Source organism: Musca autumnalis, unplaced genomic scaffold (genome assembly GCF_047663935.1).
Source record: "Musca autumnalis isolate F117 unplaced genomic scaffold, ASM4766393v1 scaffold_4, whole genome shotgun sequence".
Taxonomy (NCBI): Eukaryota; Metazoa; Arthropoda; class Insecta; order Diptera; family Muscidae; genus Musca; species Musca autumnalis.
The window spans coordinates 158,140,910-158,160,576 of NW_027411977.1; the positions used below are offsets into that span (position 1 = coordinate 158,140,910).

Sequence of the window (19,667 nt, forward strand, 5' to 3'; positions counted from 1 at the left end):
GGTGGTTGCCGAATTCCATCAACAGAGACTTTGAAAAGTATCTTCCGATGATCGGAAAAGGAGCACTCTTCGGATACTTTCCAGTCAATGATATGGGATTCGTCTTTATTAATGAGGGTTATGTCAATAACTTCCTCCCTGATACTATTTTGAAAAGTGCTTTCACTCCCCCTGTTACATATTCTCATATTATATTTTAATATAAATTCAAATACGGACTCACCTCGAGCATTCGTGTCGCTTCTTCCCCAGTGGAAGTGATGGGCGTTGGCATCGCACCCCAGAATGATGAGGCAGGTACTTCCCATCTCTTCAACGAGTCTCTCCACGTGTTGGCCAGGTGGGTCAGGGCTCTCAAAAGGAAAGTAAATTGACGCAAAGATGGAAGATTTTTGTGACCGATCTTGCATTTTTACAGCCGTCATATCTCCTAAGCTGAAGTTAGAGAGATACATTAGATTCAAATTTTTTCTGGCAACTATGCAGGTTCTTACCTTGTCTCCGCTGGATGTGGCAAAGATGGCATAGTTGCCATCGCTTAGCCCAGCAACCCTATTTTTATATAAGTAGGGTTCCTGGACTAACGCGATGTTAACTTCGGACTTTGAGAGGTGAGTAGAAGTTCAGCAGCAGCCGCTTTGCAGTGATGCAGTTTGATCTGCATAATGCGAAGCGGCTGCTGCTGTCGTTCCTTTACTGTCTTTGACCTAGACGGAACCTTATCCATCCTAGGCCAAAGTGCAGTTTACCCTCACGAGCCCGCAGGTATTCCTGCCCTTGTATGTCAATTGACACCCTTATAGCCATACCCTCACCCCCCGGACTGTGGCTGACGAGCTTCCATGAGCTAGTCTGGCGGTTAGGGTTCTGTCTACCGAGTATTGTCAGTATCCTTGTTGGGTCAACCGCGGGCGGCGGCACCCACGCCGACAATACTCTTCTGCTGCGAATCTTATTCACACCCACAGCCGCCAATTGACAGCCCTCCCAGAGTTCACCAAGGCCATCTATTGTGCTAACAAGGAAGTTTAAAGATTCCTTGTTCTCACAACAGATGACCTTGATGCCTCTGAAGGGAGCTGCGCTGCCGAACTGTGTGTGTTTGCGAGGTTCCTCTTCTCTTGCGAACACTATCTCCCGCAGCTGATTCTCAATCAGCTGCCAGTGTTTTTCACTGATCCTACCGTCAGGATCAGATTTATTGATGACCGCTATACGCAGTTCATCCGGCACTAAAGGTCTGTCCGTCTTCCTCTTACCTGTCCCGCTACTCTTGGGAGGAGAGCGAGGGGTCACCTTGTGACTTAAGTTGGCCTGGGATGTTGCCTTAGTAGCGGTGGACTTCTCACTCTCGTTCCTTTGGTAACGAGCAGAGGAGGTGGGTGGCTTGGAGTCCAGTCTCGGAATGGGTCTGTTGGCCCTAGGGTGTGGTTCCTCCGTGGATCTAACCCTCTTCACCGGATTTTTCGATGAGGAGGGATTGGGAGGTTCCACGCCCCCAGTTGCGGAGGCCGTTGCCGGGCCAGGTCTCCCAGTCATCATATCTTCTGGGATCTGGGGCACCTTTTCCGGCGGTGAAGGTTTCTAGGGAGGCTGAGTCAAGTCACCATCTCTCTTAGTTTGACCTTTGCAGGTAGTGGGAGTAGATGATGGCGTTGACGACAGCAAGATCTTGTCGACCATCTGGATGAGGGACAGCCTATCGATCTCAGGATTTCTCTTGGGTAGGTGAGGGTACTTCTCCTCGAATATGCCCACCACCTTGAGATTGATCCTGATCAATTTGCAATCCCTCACCGAGATAGTCGAAGCTTCCCTGCCGATGCACTTCCTAAGGTAGTGCATGGACCTTCGATACGCCCCTCTGTCCTTCGTCAGTCGACTTACTGCATTGCTTGAGGTGGTGGGAACTTTGTCGTCCAAAACTTTGGTCGTGGTTTCCTCCTCTGTGGCAGTTTGTCTCTTTAGAGTTGGCTTATCGGCTTCGGCCGATATATCGGTACCCCGAGTTAGTGGTGGTCCCGTGTCCGCAGGCTTTGTAGTTTCCACTGAGTCCGAGGACAGTTTATCTGCAACTGCAGCTGCTGGAACAACTGTGTTGTTGAGTTCGTCGTCAGATAAACTGTCCTCGGCCTCATCAGAAACATATCTCCGACTAGGACTAGGGGAAACCATCTGCTCCAACATGGCCAGGAGCTGCCTGCTCTGTTCAGCAAGGCTGTCCTCAATGAAGCCTATAATTGGTAGGTCTGGTCCGTCCCCTTCCGAATTTACTTTCTTGTCAACCGTAGGTTGATTCGTGTCAGATATAGTTGTGGTAGTAGTCATAGTCCATGGGCGTTGCGGATTTGTTGTCATCAATGGGGGTTGGGTTTTTTGGTTTTTTAAAAAATGCGGATCCATACATCATCGATTTAATGGTGGAATGGAGGTCAACCATGGCATAGCCCTCCTGTACCATGGCAAGGACTTGTCAACTAAGTCTATACTACATTGAGGCGCCCAGTTGTTCAATGAGGCTCCGTTCTAATACAGTAGGTACCCTAACCGCAAGCCTTAAAACACCGATAGGCACGGAATCGCCTGACACCCCGGCGTTAGGGGATCTCTGTTACGTAGGAGATCACTACGTGGGTAACCTTTGGTCGGCCACAATCTCCTCAGCCCGAGCTTCCAGAGGACTGGGCGGGGGGGATTGTGGTCTTAAGTCCTCGCATCGCGTCAAGATTGTTACACCTGGCGAGGGATCGATGTACATACATATGTCTGTATGTCTACGCCAAATATTTATTTTGATTCTAAAAGTTGGCCGGGCAACATCAAAAATTTCAACAGTGGGCAACATCAAAATTTCAACCCCTCACTAATGTTGGTGACATTTTTTGAGTATTTCAGCCATGTAAATCTTCTCTACAAGCGGTGTCTTAAGAAGTATCGTTCGCACCCGGCGATAAACTGTAGGTCCCATATCATTGAGCTAATATGAATCGGGTCCACTCTTTGATATGAGAGAAATTACTCTAACAAACAGAAAAAAAATTATGTAATTCTATACACAAATGCTATTTTAGTTTAATAATGTTTGTTTTGTTTCGGTTGAAGTTTCAATCTCGTTTGATCGTTTTTAAGTCTGGATATTACCCCAATGGCTTAAACTTCAACATTGCTTTCTGTTACAGAGAGTAATGTTTTTCAAAACGAACTGACAGTGTTGCAAAACTTTACTGATCGCTACCAATATCATGATTTTATGCCGGCGAAGGGAATTATTGGCTTTTCAGCTTTTTGAAATGGTGCCTTTTTTTTAGCGAAAAGCCGAACTCTTCAAGTGTCTAGTATTCTGAAATAAATGAGAATCACACTCACTTTTCGGCTTTCCCAAAAAACAATTTAACAAATTCCAACAACAATTACTCACAGGCAACTGTGGTGATGTTCTTTTCAACTTACAGAACTCGATGAGTTCTTAGTTGATACGTTTGCAAATATTTTTGTTCTGATGTTTTTTTGGAAAGCCGAAAAGTGAGTGTGATTCTCATTTATTTGAGAATACTAGACACTTAAAGAGTTCGGTTTTTCGCTAAAAAGGCATCATTTCAAAAAGCTGAACAGCCAATTGATAAATCCCTTCGTCGGGATGAAATCATGATATTGGTAGAATAGAGAATAGGGCTGTATATATTATCTTTATCTTTGCTACTAAAAGTCGTTACATGTTGCGTAAAGGTCGCAACATTATATATTCCCCCCAATAAACTCAGACATAACTCCAAAATAAATCAGGCATAACACCCACAAAAACTCCAAATTTTAAAATAGAATACAAAAAAAAATTGTACTCGCCAAAGCCAAACTGCTAAAGCTCTAATTCTGTTGCACCCTTTTCTCTATATATTTGTAGTAAATATTTTAAAAGTTTTAAGCATCCGATATTTTTTATTTTTACAGCTTTATCACCGCATGGTATGGATGTATGTTTAGAGGACTTGTACCGCTTCCCATCGAACTGCCACTGTCAAGTTCGGACACGCCCCCTCAGCAAGTTGGATTCCTTTTAAGTTCTTGTGGAATTACGGTTGCGCTTACGTCGGAAGCCTGTTTGAAAGGATTGCCTAAAAGTAGCACAGGAGAAATCGCAAAGTTAAAAGGTTGGCCTCGATTGCAGTGGTTTGTTACGGAACATTTGCCAAAGCCTCCCAAGGATTTCAGCATTGGGAATTTACGCATTGAAGATAAAAACACTGCATATATTGAATATACAACTGACAAGGAGGGCAGTGTCATGGGTAAGCAATTTCATTATTATTATTAACTAGCGGATCCGGCGAACTTCGTCTCGCTATTAAGGAATAAAATTTCATACAAAAACTCAATTTTCGATTTTTCCAATTTTCCAGAGAGATTTTCCAAAATTTTCTTCCGTAAAGACCTTCTCCTCGAAAATACGAATAACTGACAAAAAATTTTACACCACTATGTGGGGAGGGTATTATAAGTTGGTTTTGGCCAAAAAGTTTGTAACGCATCGAAATAATGGTCGTAGACCCATACTTATATATACCAAAATGAATGTCTCGACGAGCTGAGTCGATCTGGCTATGTGTGTCCGTCCGTCAGTCCGTCCGTCCGTCTGTCCATCTAAACCTTGTAATCACGCAACAGGTCGCAATTTTGATCGGATCGTCACGAAATTTTGGAGGTTGATGGGGGTCCCGGAGGGGAAGAAGCCTATTGATTTTGGTGATGGTCGGATAATATTTAGGGGTCGGAATGGGCAAAAAACTTATGTGGATAAAAAGACAACGTTTTTTTCCAAAGCGAATATCTCAGCTTCTATACGGGGTATACCAAAAGCAAAACCTGACAATAAAAGTAGAAAATATCACCTTTCTAATGATGTAAGGTAGGTTCTCGTAGGTGGTCAAACAACGAAGATATCACAATAGTCGCAAATAAAACCCAAATTTTCATTTTTGCGATTTTAATTATAATGACGAATATCACAGCTTTGGTTGGGGACTTTCCAAAAGCAAAGCCTGACTATGAAAGTAGAAGATCCCATCTTTACAATGATGTAAACTAGGTCGACGTAGGTGACCAAATAACGGAGATATCGCAATAGCCGGTAATACATCCCATTTTTTCACTTTTTTGGAAATCACGCTACAGGTCTCAATTTTGATCGGATCGTCACTAAATTTTGAGGGTTAAAGGGGGTCACATAGATGAAGAAGCCTATTGATTTTGGAGATGGTCGGATAATATTTAGGGGTCGCAATGGACAAAAAACTTACTTGGAGAAAAATACAACGTTTTTTTCCTAAGCAAATATCTCGGCTTCAGTATGGGGTATACCAAAAGCAGAACCATGAAAGTAGAAAATATCGCCTTTCTAATGATGTAAAGTAGGTTCTCGTAGGTGATCAAACAACGAATATATCGCAATAGCCGCTAATAGAACCCAACTTTTTATTTTTGTGATTTTATTAATAATGACGAATATCACAGCTTCGGTTGGGGATCTTCCAAAAACAAAGTCTGACTATGAAAGTAGAAAATCCCATCTTTACAGTGATGCAAAGTAGGTTGGCGTAGGTGGCCACGTAATGGAGATATCACAATAGTCGGCAATACATCCCATTTTTTCATTTTTTTGTAATCACGCTACAGGTCACAATTTTGATCGGATCGTCACGAAATTTTGGGGGCTAATGGGGATCCTAAACTTATTTGGAGAAAAAGTCAACGTTTTATTTCAAAGCGAATATCTCCGCTTCTAAAAGGTGTATATCAAAACATTCTATAGAAAGTAGAAAATATCACCTTTGCAACGATGTTACGTAGGTTGTCGTAGGTGGTCAAACAACGAAGTTATCGCAAAAGCCGCTAATAGAACACAACTTTTCATTTTTGCGATTTTAATAATAATGACGAATATCACAGCTTTGGTTCGGGACCTTCCAAAAGCAAAGTCTGACACTGAAAGTAAAAAATCCCATCATTACAATGATGTAAAGCAGGTGGGCGTAGGTATCCAAAAAAACGGAGATATCGCAATAGTCGGTAATACATCCCATTTTTCCACTTTTTTTGGAAATCACGCTACAGGTCGTAATTTTAATTGGATCGTCACGAAATTTTGGGTGTTATTGGGGTCCAACAGAGGAAAAAACCTTTTGATTTTTGATAATGGTCGGATATTATTCAGGGGTCGGAATGTGACAAAAAAATATTTGGAAAAAAGACCAACGTTTTATTTCAAAGTTAATATCTCCCTTCTGTAGGAGGTATATCGAAAGCAAAACCTGGCAAGGAAAGTAGAAAATATCACCTTTATAACGATGTGATAGGTTGTCATAGGTGGTCAAACAACAGAGATATCGCAATTGTCGGTAATGCATCCCTTTTTCCATTTTTGTGCAATCACACTACGAAATTTTGATCGGATCCTCACGAAATTTTGGGGGTTGATGGGGGTCTAACAGAGAAAGAAGCCTATTGATTGTTGGCATACATCCCACTTTTCCATTTTTTATTTGGGTTGTACTGTCGATGCACTTAAATGCGTTTCAAAAAAATTGACCTGTGTTAATGAAGACATTCAGAGCAAAGGCGCTAAGCTATCCCAATTTTAATATTTTGAATTTTATTAGTCAAAAGCTTATGAACAGGGGTAGTGGTGTAGGGTATCACATAGTCGGCCCCGACCCGACTATAGCCTTGGTTCACTTGTTATATATATATTATTAATATCAAATTTAATAATCAATCAAAATAAATCTGGCAACGCTATGCCTGAATAGAAGTGCAAAACGTAGCAGCTGATCATTTTATCTAATTTTTCGCGCTTTACATCGAAATAAGTCAACATTTTGAGTAATTCTTGATTATCAGTATCGACTGTATCGGAGGATATTGGATTTTATAAAAAGAAACTGAAAAGTATACAAAATTAAATGTTTTATTGTTGATGCTGAAAACTTCATAAGAAACCAACTAGTTGTTGTTACTATATTGTAATAACTATATTGCTGAATTCACTATAACTGTTATTGGATGTTCTTTGTCTGCCGAATTCGTTGCTGATTCTTCTTATTGTGCTGTTTGTTTACGAGATTTATGATGCCTGGTGCTGCTAAGACTTTATGTGGTTCTTGCAATGCGAACCTAGGAAAAAACGGAGGCGTTAAATGTAGAATTTGCTCTAAATGGTATCATCCTTTATGTGTCAACATCACCGACATTGAGCTAAATGCCCTTAAAGCAATTAAAAAAACAATCTACATTTGCAGTACATGCGACTCTAACTTAGACAGTAGGGTTAACCAGGAGGGTGTTGCTAAAGACATTCAAGTGTTAAATAAAAAATTTGATGATTTATTCACAAACTATCAATCTGAACAAAATAGTATTAAATTGGCTCTTGGTGAAATAAAAACAGAGATGACTACTTGCCTGAAAGAAATGAAGCACGATATTGTTGAGTGTAACAAGAAAATAGAAAATGTTTCTTCTTCTCATGCATCTAAAATCTCCCGGTTGGAGGCTGAGAATAATATATTGTACAGAAGATTGAATAGAGGTGATATCGTTGTAAGTGGTTTGCCTGAAGATGTATTGGACCTTGTGGATATAGCAGTAAAATTGGCATATTTCTTCAAAATTCATGTATCCAGAAATGAAATAAGCCATGTATGCTACATGCATGGTCGAAGAATGATTTTAATAAAATATAACTCAGTACATATTCGAGATGGAATTATGAAGGAGTACTTTAAAACCAGAACCCTGAAAATGTCTGATATTGTTGAAGGTCCAGGATCCGATATTAACAAACGCGTATACCTAAATGATCATTATTCGCCAGCTGCGGCAGACCTAAACTTGATTTGCAGGAAGTTGCTAAAAAAGGGGCTGATAAAAAAGTTTAAAATTCTAAATGCGGATAAGCTGAGAGCTAAGCTGTTCTTTCCTAATGGAACAGATGACTTATGTAACTTGGAACAATGTACATCTCTCCTAGCTAATGCGGATCCAGTTTTGGCCTAACTTTACTTTTTATGTTTTAATATAGATTTTTTATACCCTACATCATACATATATGTGGGTGAGTTTTTGGTCCGTGGTCCGTCTGGTCTATTCCTATAACTATACTTGATTCCATCTCTAATTGATATTTTTTAATTCTGCTTTTTATAAGAATAATTTTGTCCTAAAAACCATGTATTGTTTTTATTTTGGACACTGAGATGATGTAGGGTGAGCTATAGTCGGATATATCGACTTATACAACATATTTTGAACTTGAAGCAAATGTTATTTCTTGATGTCTTGATTATATACAATATTTAATAATAATGATCAGCTGTAACATTGTATATTAATGATATATTTTATTGTTTTACGGATTATTAGTTGGTTCCCCAATTCAATTACATTATTAAATTTTGATGTCTTTTGATAATAATTTAGGTCATGTTTTCTGTATCTCGAGCTTCTATTGCTCTACTTGTCTCAGATTAAATCTTACAGTGTTACATAATTCAAAACCCACCCACTATGACATGGTTCACGGCGGTTCGTCCTTAATTGATTTTATTCTTATTAGTGATTATGTGAAGTCCTACTTTACAAGTCAATTGCAATGTCCTGCTATTTCGCATCATGCGTTAATTTTTGCCAGCTTTGATCTTATGATCAATGTTTCAGAAGAAATTGTTGAGTTCTACGATTTTCAAAATATAAATTGGGATGGGATATTTCAGTGCTTGTCATCATTTGACTATCATGAATTTTACGTTACTCTACATGTTGATGACAAATGCTCTATTGTTTCCAAACTTTTAGAAGACCTTTATTTGAATGTTCCTGTAGTTCGAAGGCGTATTAAGTCCCAAGATTGTGATTGGATTAGATCGAGGAGTATATTATTGGCCCAGAATTTAAGAGATTTGGCTTACAAGGCTTTTCTTGAAGATCGCACAGATTCAAATTGGAAGGTTTTCACTAAATATCGCAATAAAGCTAAGAGAACTATACGAAATGAAAGACGTAGATATTTTATGAGGGAATTTCGGGATATGGACACACGAACCTTGTGGAGGGTTCTTCGATGTCATGGATGTGTGGGAGAAGATAATTTACAAAATAACTGTGATGTTGAAACACTTAATACTTCCTTTGCATCCTGTGGAGTGTCACAGGGACATGTAGATGTAAATTGGACATCGTTTATCGAAAACGATAACGATTTTTCTTTTTCATGTGTCAATGTTGTTGAGGTTCAAAATGCTATAGGAAAAGTAAAATCTAAATCTCAAGGGATTGATAATATATCTATAGAATTTTTGAAGAAGGTTTTTCCTTATGTGTCTGATATACTAGTTGACTTATTCAATGCAATTTTAACCTCATCTGTATTTCCTTCTTCGTGGAAGGTTGCACGGGTTATACCAATTCCTAAGGTAACTACTATTCGAGATCCAGATGACTTACGACCAATCTCCATACTCCCCGCTTTATCTAAAGCTTGCGAACATATAATGAGAAGTCAGATTATTTCAAAGGTTAGGACAAATCTGATTAATGAACAGTATGCTTTCCGTTCTGGTCATAACACAACATCATTGCTTTTGTATTTGACTGACTGTATTAGGTATCATAGCAATTATAATCGTATGTCTGCTTTAGTCTCGATTGATTTATCTAAAGCTTTTAATTCTATTAATTATGAACTGTTGATTTCAAAACTTAGGAATCAGTTTAACTTTTCTCCTTCTGCATGTAGACTGATTATGTCCTACGTCAGTGGCAGGTCGCAGTTTGTGGAATTAAATGGAGTGAAATCCAATATTATTTCTTTAGCATCTGGAGTACCCCAAGGTTCCGTTTTGGGTCCATTGCTCTTTATTATCTACATGAATGATTTACCAGAAAACCTTGATATGAGTATTTGTTCGTTACATATATTTGCTGATGATGTGTTTATCCTTTTCAATTCGAATAAAAATAATATAATTGATTTGGAAAATAAAATCAAAAATTGTTTAGATCATACTTTGAGCTGGACTCAAAATAATTCGTTAGTAATTAACCCCCTGAAAACCAAGGCCATCATTTTTGGATCTGAAGTACAAAATCTTAATATTTCTTTAGGACAGTCTAGTGTTGAGGTAGTGGATAGTCATAAATGTCTGGGACTTGTACTGGATAATAAACTAAAATTTGAATTCCATATAGATACTATTCAATCAAAAATTTACTATATTTTGCGTAAGTTATATTCAACTAGTATTTTTTTACCCTCTTGGGTTAAAATTCGAATTGCTCATTCACTTTTGATGCCTAGAATTATATATGCTATTGAGATTATATCAGGTGCGAATGAAACTATTTTTTTGAAATTACAACGTATTCTGAATACTATAGTTAGATTTGTTTACAATGTTCGCACACGCGAACATATTTCCTGCTTTGTAACTAAGTTTTTAGGGTGTTCATTTCGAGATTATGTTGATATACGTAATATGTTACACTTTTATAAAGTTGTGAAAACAGGATTTCCTAAGAATTTGTGTAATCTGTTTACTTTTTTGGGCTCGATCAGAAATACTCAAATAATGATTCCTATTATACATAACTCTTGGTTTGAAGGCTCGTTTGTGGTGCGAGTTGCCAGATGCTGGAATTATTTACCACTTGATTTGCGTATCTTTTCGCATTCTAATAATGCATTTCGACTTAAGATTAGGGCACACTTGTCTAATCGTTCGGAATAAATGGCTGCTTATATAGTTTTTATTCTACCAATGCAATGAATTTTACATAAACACCCATAATATAATGATATTCTTCCTTGATATATACCTTTCACAAACTAGTTATAAATAACAAATCGTACAATAAGACTTTGGTAATGTTATTGCTAATAGGACTAAATTGATTTATTTTTGAAATAACTACAATGTAAAAAAGGGCTGGGGAGCCAACGATATCTAATTATATGTATTATGATTAAGATTTCTGGTATTATCAAAATGTAATATATTTTTTGGCCATAAAGACTTTGTATTACAGTATGAAATAAATAAATAAATAAATAAATAAATAAATAAAATAAATAAAAATGATAATCTATTATGATTATACTCGAATAGCTGTAAAGTTGTATCTGTAGTGGAGAAGAATATAGTACAGAGAAATTGAAACACAAAATGGTGAATTAAATGTTCAAATAAAACTAAAAAAATAGGATTTGGCGTCAACTTTTTATTATTAACATAGCGAAACTTTAGGTTAACTACCAATATTATAGTTAAATGAAAATTTCCGTTGAACTATAATAGTGGATAATTCTATCAGGGACGTACTTAACCATTGTACTTGTATTTAGCTGGCCCATTACAGAACATTTGTTCTATAGGCCGAACTAAAAAAAGATCTCCAATTCTCTCTGTTTATTGCTTCGCTTTCTGGAAAACCGCGCCTTGTCATCTCTTCACCCCCTTGTTTGCGCCACCAATCTTTGGCTTGCCAATTCTGCGTGCACCGCCATGTGGCTCGAATTTATACGCCTTTTCATCGCTCATTCTTATTATTATATATATATTCTAGCCAACGCAATCGCTGCATCTCGATACGTTTAACTATATTGATGTCGTTGTATAGCAGATACAGCTCGTGGTTAATACGACGTCGATATTCACCGTCAACGCAGATTGGTCCGTAGATCTTTCGAAGAATTTTTCTCTCAAACACGCCAAGCACTGCCTTATCTGCTTGCGCAGGTACCCAGGCTTCGGAACCATACATCAGCACGGGTAGTATCAGTGTTTTGTAAAGCGTTATTTTTGTTTGACGAGTTGTGGCTTTGTTTTTGAAGTGCTTACTTAAGCCAAAGTAGCATCTGTTGGGCAATACAATTCTTCTTTTTACTTCACAACTGATGTCGTTTGTTGTGTTTACTACCTCAAAATTATAGGAACTTCAACAGCTGATCCGATCTCAATGGACGCATTGCACGTCGACACCATCAACTTGGTCTTCTCGCCGTTTACCGCCAGACCCACTTTAGCAGATTCTCCTTCGACCTTCATAAAGGTATCGGTTACTTCTTTTACTGGTCGTCCCATGATGTCTATATCATCAGCATAAGCAAGTAACATGTAGAAATTGGTGTAGATTGTGCCACTTCTTTTGACATTTGCCTCTCGTATAACCTTTTCTAGCAGGATGTTGAAAAGATCACACGAAAGGCTGTCTCCTTGTCTGAAACCTCTGTTGGTACAAAACTCTTCGGAGAGGTTCTTTCCTATTTTAACTGAAGATCTTGTGTCAGAGTAATTTTACAAAGCCGAATGAGCTTTGAGGGGATACCAATTTCAGACATGGCTTCGAATACCTTTGAACGGAGCGGGCTGTCGAAGGCTGCTTTATAATCGACAAAAAGGTGGAAGGTGTCGATCTGCATCTCTTGGGTCTGTTCCAGGATTTGCCGCAGGGTAAATATCTGGTCAATGGTGGACTTGCCAGGTCTAATGCCTAATTGGTATGGTCCAATTATTTCGTTGACCGTGGGCTTTAGTCGTTCGCACAATACCCCTGACACTATCTTGTAGGCGATAGGGAGAAGACTTATGCCCCTATAGTTGGAGCATAAATCTCCTTTCTTATGGACGGGACACAGGATGCTCAAGTTCCAATCGTCGGGTACGCGTTCTTCCTGCCAGATGGAGCTAACTAGCTGATGCATACACCTTATCAGCGCGTCGCCTCCGGTTTTAAACAGCTCGGCTTGTAGGCCATCAGCTCCTGCTGCCTTATTATTCTTCAGCCGCTTTATTGCTGTCTTTACCTCATCTTGCCGGGTGGTATACATTCAATACCATCTTCTGGAATTGGATCTGTGGTATCTTCGTCGACTTCGCTACTATTGGATACCAACAGTTTGAAAAAATGCTCTTTCCATATCCTTAGCACACTATCTGTATCAGTTACCAGATTACCTTGCTGGTCTCTACAGGAGGATGTGCCAGTTCCAAAGCCATCAGCTGTATGTTTCGGACATCATTCATTTCGATTTGTTCACACTCCCGCTTTTCATCTCTCTTTTTACTGCGGAAAATACGTTTCTCCTCTCTTCTTTTCTAGCGATACCTCTCTCGTGCGCTACGCGTTGCTACTGATTGTATATGCCGCATTTTTCTCTTCGGTAGCAGCACGACACTCCTGGTCATACCATGGATTCCTTGGTGGAGGTCTCTGGTATCCAAGTACTGATTTTGCGGCTGTTTGCATGTTTTCGATCGTTCCCACGCCACACATACCCACTCCTGCCGACCGAGGGAGCGACCTCCCCATAACGTAGGGATCGCGTACGCACCATAATCCGCATTATGGTGGATATGTAGGGAGAACACTAGCTACAGAATCTTTTTCTTCAGCCAGTTAGTACATTAAACACACATCAAACAAATATAAAACAAGTAAGAACAGACTATAGTCGGACGGGGCCGACCATGTGATACCCTATACCACTAAACGCGTCTTCTTGGGATAAAGTTATAAGATGTGCATTAGAAATTTTACCAATTTTCACACAAAAGTTTTGATCAATTTAACCCGCTAAATATTATCCGATCATACCGTTGACTTGCACGCTACTTCTTCATCTCAAACCAAAACTACGTTTAAAATTTCGCGCCGATCGGACTATTATTGCGACCTACAGAGCGGCTACAAAATCGAGCAAAAATTTTGTTTTTGGTCCATTTCATCCCTTTAACATTTCACGATCATCGCCAAAAACTAATCAGTTCTATTCTGGTCCAAACCCGACCTCCATACTAAATTTCGTGACAATCGGTCCATAATTGCGGCCTCTAGCTTGATTACAATTTTTAATGGACGGACGGACGGACGGACGGACACACATCGCTAAATCTCTTTATCTCGTCGAGATATGAAGTTTGGTATACCACATGAGGGGTCTACGACGAATATTTCGCGGCGTTACATGAATTTTTGGGAAAACAAACTTATTATACCCTTTTCCACATTGTGGTATAGGGTATAAATACTATGTTAGATTATTGATTTAAATAAGAAATTATATTAGTTTTGATCACATGTATGCTCATGCAGAAATCAATATTACTATAAAGTGAATTAAAGTCAGCACACATTTTACTAATAGGTTCACTACTTGAGTAATTTGTGCGATGAAAGCTTGTATACAAAAACTGATAAAATCTAGATTCTCTAAAAGGAACATTTATTCTAATCGATGATATGAGGAAATCGGATGGTACATCTCCATTTAAGATCTTAAAAACCATTACTGCGTTAAGCATAGTCCGTCGACGTTTTAAAGATGGCAGACTAATTAGTTATAACCTGCTGGTATACGAGGGAAGTATGATATCATTGTTCCAATTCAACCCCCTAAGAGAAAAAAGTAGAAATTGTTTCTGAACAGATTCAATTTTTTTAGAGTGAATTGCATAGAACGGATCCCAAACAACTGAACAATATTCTAATATTGGTCTTACCAGAGAAATATAAAGCTGTTTTGTAACGTAGGGATCAGAAAATTCTTTTGACCATCGTTTAATAAAACCAAGAACACCAAATGCTTTGTTTACCATAGTTGTAATATGGTTATTGAAGTTTAGTTTGGAGTCCATCAAGACACCGAGATCAACAAATGAATGAACAGAATTTAATACTGTGCCATTAAGGCGAAATTGGATATTAATTGGAGTACTTCTAGAAAAACACATGTGCTTACATTTTTTATACCCTCCACCATAGGATGGGGGTATATTAAGTTTGTCACTGCGTTTGTAACTACTCGAAATAATCATTGTAGACCCCACAAAGTATATATATTCTTGATCAGCCTGCAATTCTACATCGATATAGCCATGTCCGTCCGTCTGTCCGTCTGTCTGTCCGTCTGTCCGTCTGTGGAAATCACTCTAGCGTCCGAACGGATTGACGTAGGTTGATGAAATTTTGGGAATATATGTTATGTTTACGTAGGACTTTTGGTATTGAAAGCGGGCTATGTAGGTCCACGCTTTCGTATAGCCCCCATACAAAATGACGCGTGACGCGTCGTCGTTTTAAGGAATTTTTAAGATATTTGGCCCATTTTACTACCGAATTAGTTGTAATTTGGTACTTTGTGTCTCCAGAGGCCAAAAAATATTCGTACCAAAGTTGGGTTATATAGGTCCACGTTTTGCTATAGCCCCCATATAAGGTCCCATATAAAGTACGCGTCATTTATTTATTTATTTATTTATTTATTTATTTATTTATTTATTTATTTATTTATTTTTTTCATTTTAATATATTTTGAATGTATTAGACCCATTTGACCACAGAATTGGTTGTAATTTGGCATTTTGTGTCTTCAGAGGCCAGAAAACATTCCTACCAAAGTTGCGTTATATAGGTCCACGTTTTGGTATAGTCCCCACATAAGACCCCATATAAAGTACGCGTCATTTTAATATATTTTGAATGTATTAGACACATTTGACCAAAGAATCGGTTGTAACTTTGTATTTTGTGTTTCCAGAGGCTAAGAAACATTTCTACCATAAAATGTTTATATAGGTCCACGTGTTGATATAGCCCCCATAATACAATATCTCCCGATTTTCGATATTTTGAACGTTTTAGCCTCATTATCACACCGATATGGCTGAAATTTTGTATTTAGTCTTCTTTAGGCGTATACAACTTTCCCCCAGAAATTTGTAGGTATAGGTCCACGCCATCATATAGCCCCCATAGAACGGTAGCTTCCGAATTTCGGTATTTTGAAGGTTGTGGCCACATTAATCCACCGAAATGGCTGAAATTTGTGGTGGAGGGTATAAAAAGTTCGGCCCGACCGAACTTAACGCTTTTCTTACTTGTTTAAATTCAGTTCCATATTATTAATACTGCACCACTTTGAAAACGAGTCTAAATCATTCTGCAATGAGTTCGACTCAATTAAGGACTTATGTGTTAAGAATATCTTACGAATTGAGAGAGGCAAGTCATTCACAAATAATAAAAACAGCACCGGACACCGGTGACTACCCTGAGGAACACCAGATGGAACACTAATAGAATTAGACAGAGAATTTCCGAAAGAAATAACCTGGGATCTATTTTGTAGATAAGAAGAAATCCAATTCAACAAGTTACGGCTGAATCCTAAACAATTTAGCTTATATAACAGTAACGTATGATTAACTCGATCAAACGCCTTACTAAAATCGGTATAAATGGTATCTGACTGTTTTCTTTGGACGAAGCCATGTATAACATCAGACGTGTAATGAATAAGATTAGTTGATGTAGAGAGACCGCTACGAAAGCCATGTTGATAGGGACTGAGAATGGGTTGGACTTTATGTGAAATTATTTCAGTAACGTGCTTTTCAAACAATTTGGGAATAGCGCTCAATTTTGCTATTCCCCTCTAATTCGAGACATCAGACAAGCTACCAGACTTGTGCAAAGGTATTAGGAAAGAACTTTTCCAGATTGAGAATTTTCCCTACCAAATTGTATCGAATAATTGAATAGAATTGTCAAAGGGTGTGATAGAGTACACAGAAAAAAAAAGCCACCATGAAAATTTTGATTAAAAGCTTTATCACCATATTTTTGTCGAATGGCGATAAAATATTACGAATATATGGGGAAAATCTTTATCAAACATGAAAATGTTACTAGAAAGCGATCAATAAACGATTTCAAACAAATAATTTATTGAAATTTGTTTATGGTTATTAATAAATTTCTGTAGTTGAAATGGTTTTCAACGTTTGTCGCATGTTCTCGCTCTCAAGAGCGAGAGAAACAACAATATTAGGGCATAAAGAGAGCGCTACAACAATTTGCTGTGTTTTTTTCTTGAGATGTGAGTATCGTTGCTATGTATATTCCAAAGCATGGTCATGGAATTTTTGCGGCATGAAGGGATGGGGCGTTTGTGTGGCATTTGGCTTGTTTATTTATTTGTGCTCGGGTGAAGGCTTGTATGTAAGTTTGTTACTGTTTTTTGTTGCTGATTTTTATGAACCTAACAAACGAAGAGGGAAAGAAAAAAACGGTACAAGTTCTCATTTTTTGTTCTGTTTGTGGTTAAGAAAGGCAGATAAAATTTTTTGGTATTTTTGGCAGTCTCTTTAAAGCAGTTGTTCTGCGTGGATCGGTAGTGCAGAAATAATTCAATGTTTGTGCGTTTTCTTAAAGTAAAGGTGCCTTTAAATTAAATGCCCAATACATTGTATAATTGAATTCACGAATATGAAAAAGGATAATAAGAATATTTTATTGGACAAAGAAGCAACCGCATGTGATACTGGTAATAATATCAAAACATTTTATATATTTGAAATATATATGGATGTACTATTTCTCACATTACAGATACCCATTTTCCGCTGATGATTTTCAATGTGGCAGAAGAATGTGTTTTATTTCACAACGTTCAATGATTTTCCCTGTATTTTATATTTAAAAGTGATTTATTTGTTTTCTTATATTAAAATTAATGTGTGGCACTAAATAATTATGTACTTCTGTTATTAATTATTCCATTCCGTTTTTCTATCTTTCATCTGTTATTTTTTATGTACCCATGCGTCCGGTGTTGCTTTTGTTCTTGGCATTTCAAATAATAAATAAATAAACACCACCATTTGTAAATGTGTGTATGTATCTTTTTTTGTGGCTTTTGGGTTTGTATTTAACAAAAAACAACAAAATAATTGTAAATATGAATATTTTTTTATTGATTGGAAAAAATGCATTCAACAATTTTCTTAATCAAGAAAATATTTTGTTTTTATCAAGCAAAATGTGGAATATTTTGATAAATATTTTTGTCAATATGTGAAATGTTTTATCAGTTCAAAATAAAAAAAATCAATAAATATTTTTATCAATATTACAATTTTATTTTTTCAACATGTATTTTTACTTTGTGATCAAAAAATTTTATCGAATTTTGTCAATATGACAATTTTTTTATTGCCGGAAAATCGATAAATTTGTGATTGAATCTTTGAATTTCTTTATCAAATGGCTACAATATTTTTTTCTGTGTACTTGAATAGTGTTTTAGAATGATTGCGGGAACCCCATCAGGGCCTGGACTATTACTAGGTTTCAAAGAACGTAAACTTTTTAAGACTTGATTGGCCTGGAGGATAGGCATTGATATGTGGTTAAGTGAGTTAATATGATATGGGTACTGAATATTCTGTTGGTATTTTTGATCAGAGTATGTACACAGAAAAAAAAATTGTAGCCATTTGATAAAGAAATTCAAAGATTCAACCAAAAATTTATCGATTTTCCGGCAATAAATAAAATTGTCATATTGACAAAATTCGATAAAATTTTTGATCACAAAGTAAAAATACATGTTGATAAAATAAAATTGTAATATTGATTAAAATATTTATCGATTTTTTTATTTTTTCATTTTTTCCAATCAATAAAAAAATATTCATATTTACAATTATTTTGTTGTTTTTTTGTCAAATACAAACCCAAACGCCACAGAAAAAGATACATACACACATTTATAAATGGTGGTGGTTATTTATTATTTGAAATGTCAAGAACAAAAGCAACACCAGACGCATAGGTACATAAAAAATAACAGATGAAAGAAAGAAAAACGGAATGGAATAATTAATAACAGAAGTACATAATTATTTAGTGCCACACATTAATTTTAATATAAGAAAACAAATAAATCACTTTTAAATATAAAATAATGTTCCCTGTATTTTGAACGTTGAACGTTGTAAAATAAAACACATTCTTCTGCCACATTGAAAATCATCAGCGGAAAATGGGTATCTGTAATGTGAGAAATAGTACATCCATATATATTTCAAATATATAAAATGTTTTGATGTTATTACCAATATCACATGCGGTTGCTTCTTGGTCCAATAAAATATTCTTATTATCCTTTTTCATATTCGTGAATTCAATTATAAAATGTATTGGGCATTTAATTTACTTGAAAGGCACCTTTACTTTAAGAAAACACACAAACATTGATTTATTTCTGCACTACCGATCCACACAGAACGACTGCTTTAAAGAGACTGCCAAAAATACCAAACTGACGGTTAAAAAATGTTATCTGACTTTCTTAACCACAAACAGAACAAAACATGAGAACTCGTACCGTTTTTTTTACATTCCCTCTTCGTTTGTTAGGTTCATAAAAATCAGCAACAAAAAACAGTAACAAATTTACATACAAGCCTTCACCCGAGCACAAAAAAAATAAACAAGCCAAATGCCACACAAACGCTCTATCCCTTCATGCCGCAAAAATTCCATGACCATGCTTTGAAATATACATAGCAACGATAATCACATCTCAAGAAAAAAACACAGCACATTGTTGTAGAACTCTCTTTATGCCCTAATAATGTTGTTTCTCTCGCTCTTGAGAGCGAGAACATGCGACAAACGTTGAAAACCATTTCAACTACAGAAATTTATTAATAACCATAAACAAATTTCAATAAATTATTTGTTTGAAATCGTTTATTGATCGCTTTCTAGTAACATTTTCATGTTTGATAAACATTTTCCCTATATATTCGTAATATTTTATCGCCATTCGA

At 37.0% G+C, this 19,667-nt stretch overlaps 1 protein-coding gene across 3 annotated transcripts in view; it reads left to right on the forward strand.

Annotated features, from left to right (window-relative positions):
* Positions 1–19,667, forward strand: part of DIP2 (disco-interacting protein 2) — a 527,750-nt gene that overhangs the window by 240,583 nt on the left and 267,500 nt on the right. For all 3 annotated transcript variants that reach the window (XM_073984060.1, XM_073984061.1, XM_073984059.1), the window contains one exon: positions 3,949–4,286. In XM_073984060.1, the coding sequence (XP_073840161.1) occupies positions 3,949–4,286 (338 nt within the window). The remainder of the gene's footprint in view (positions 1–3,948; positions 4,287–19,667) is intronic.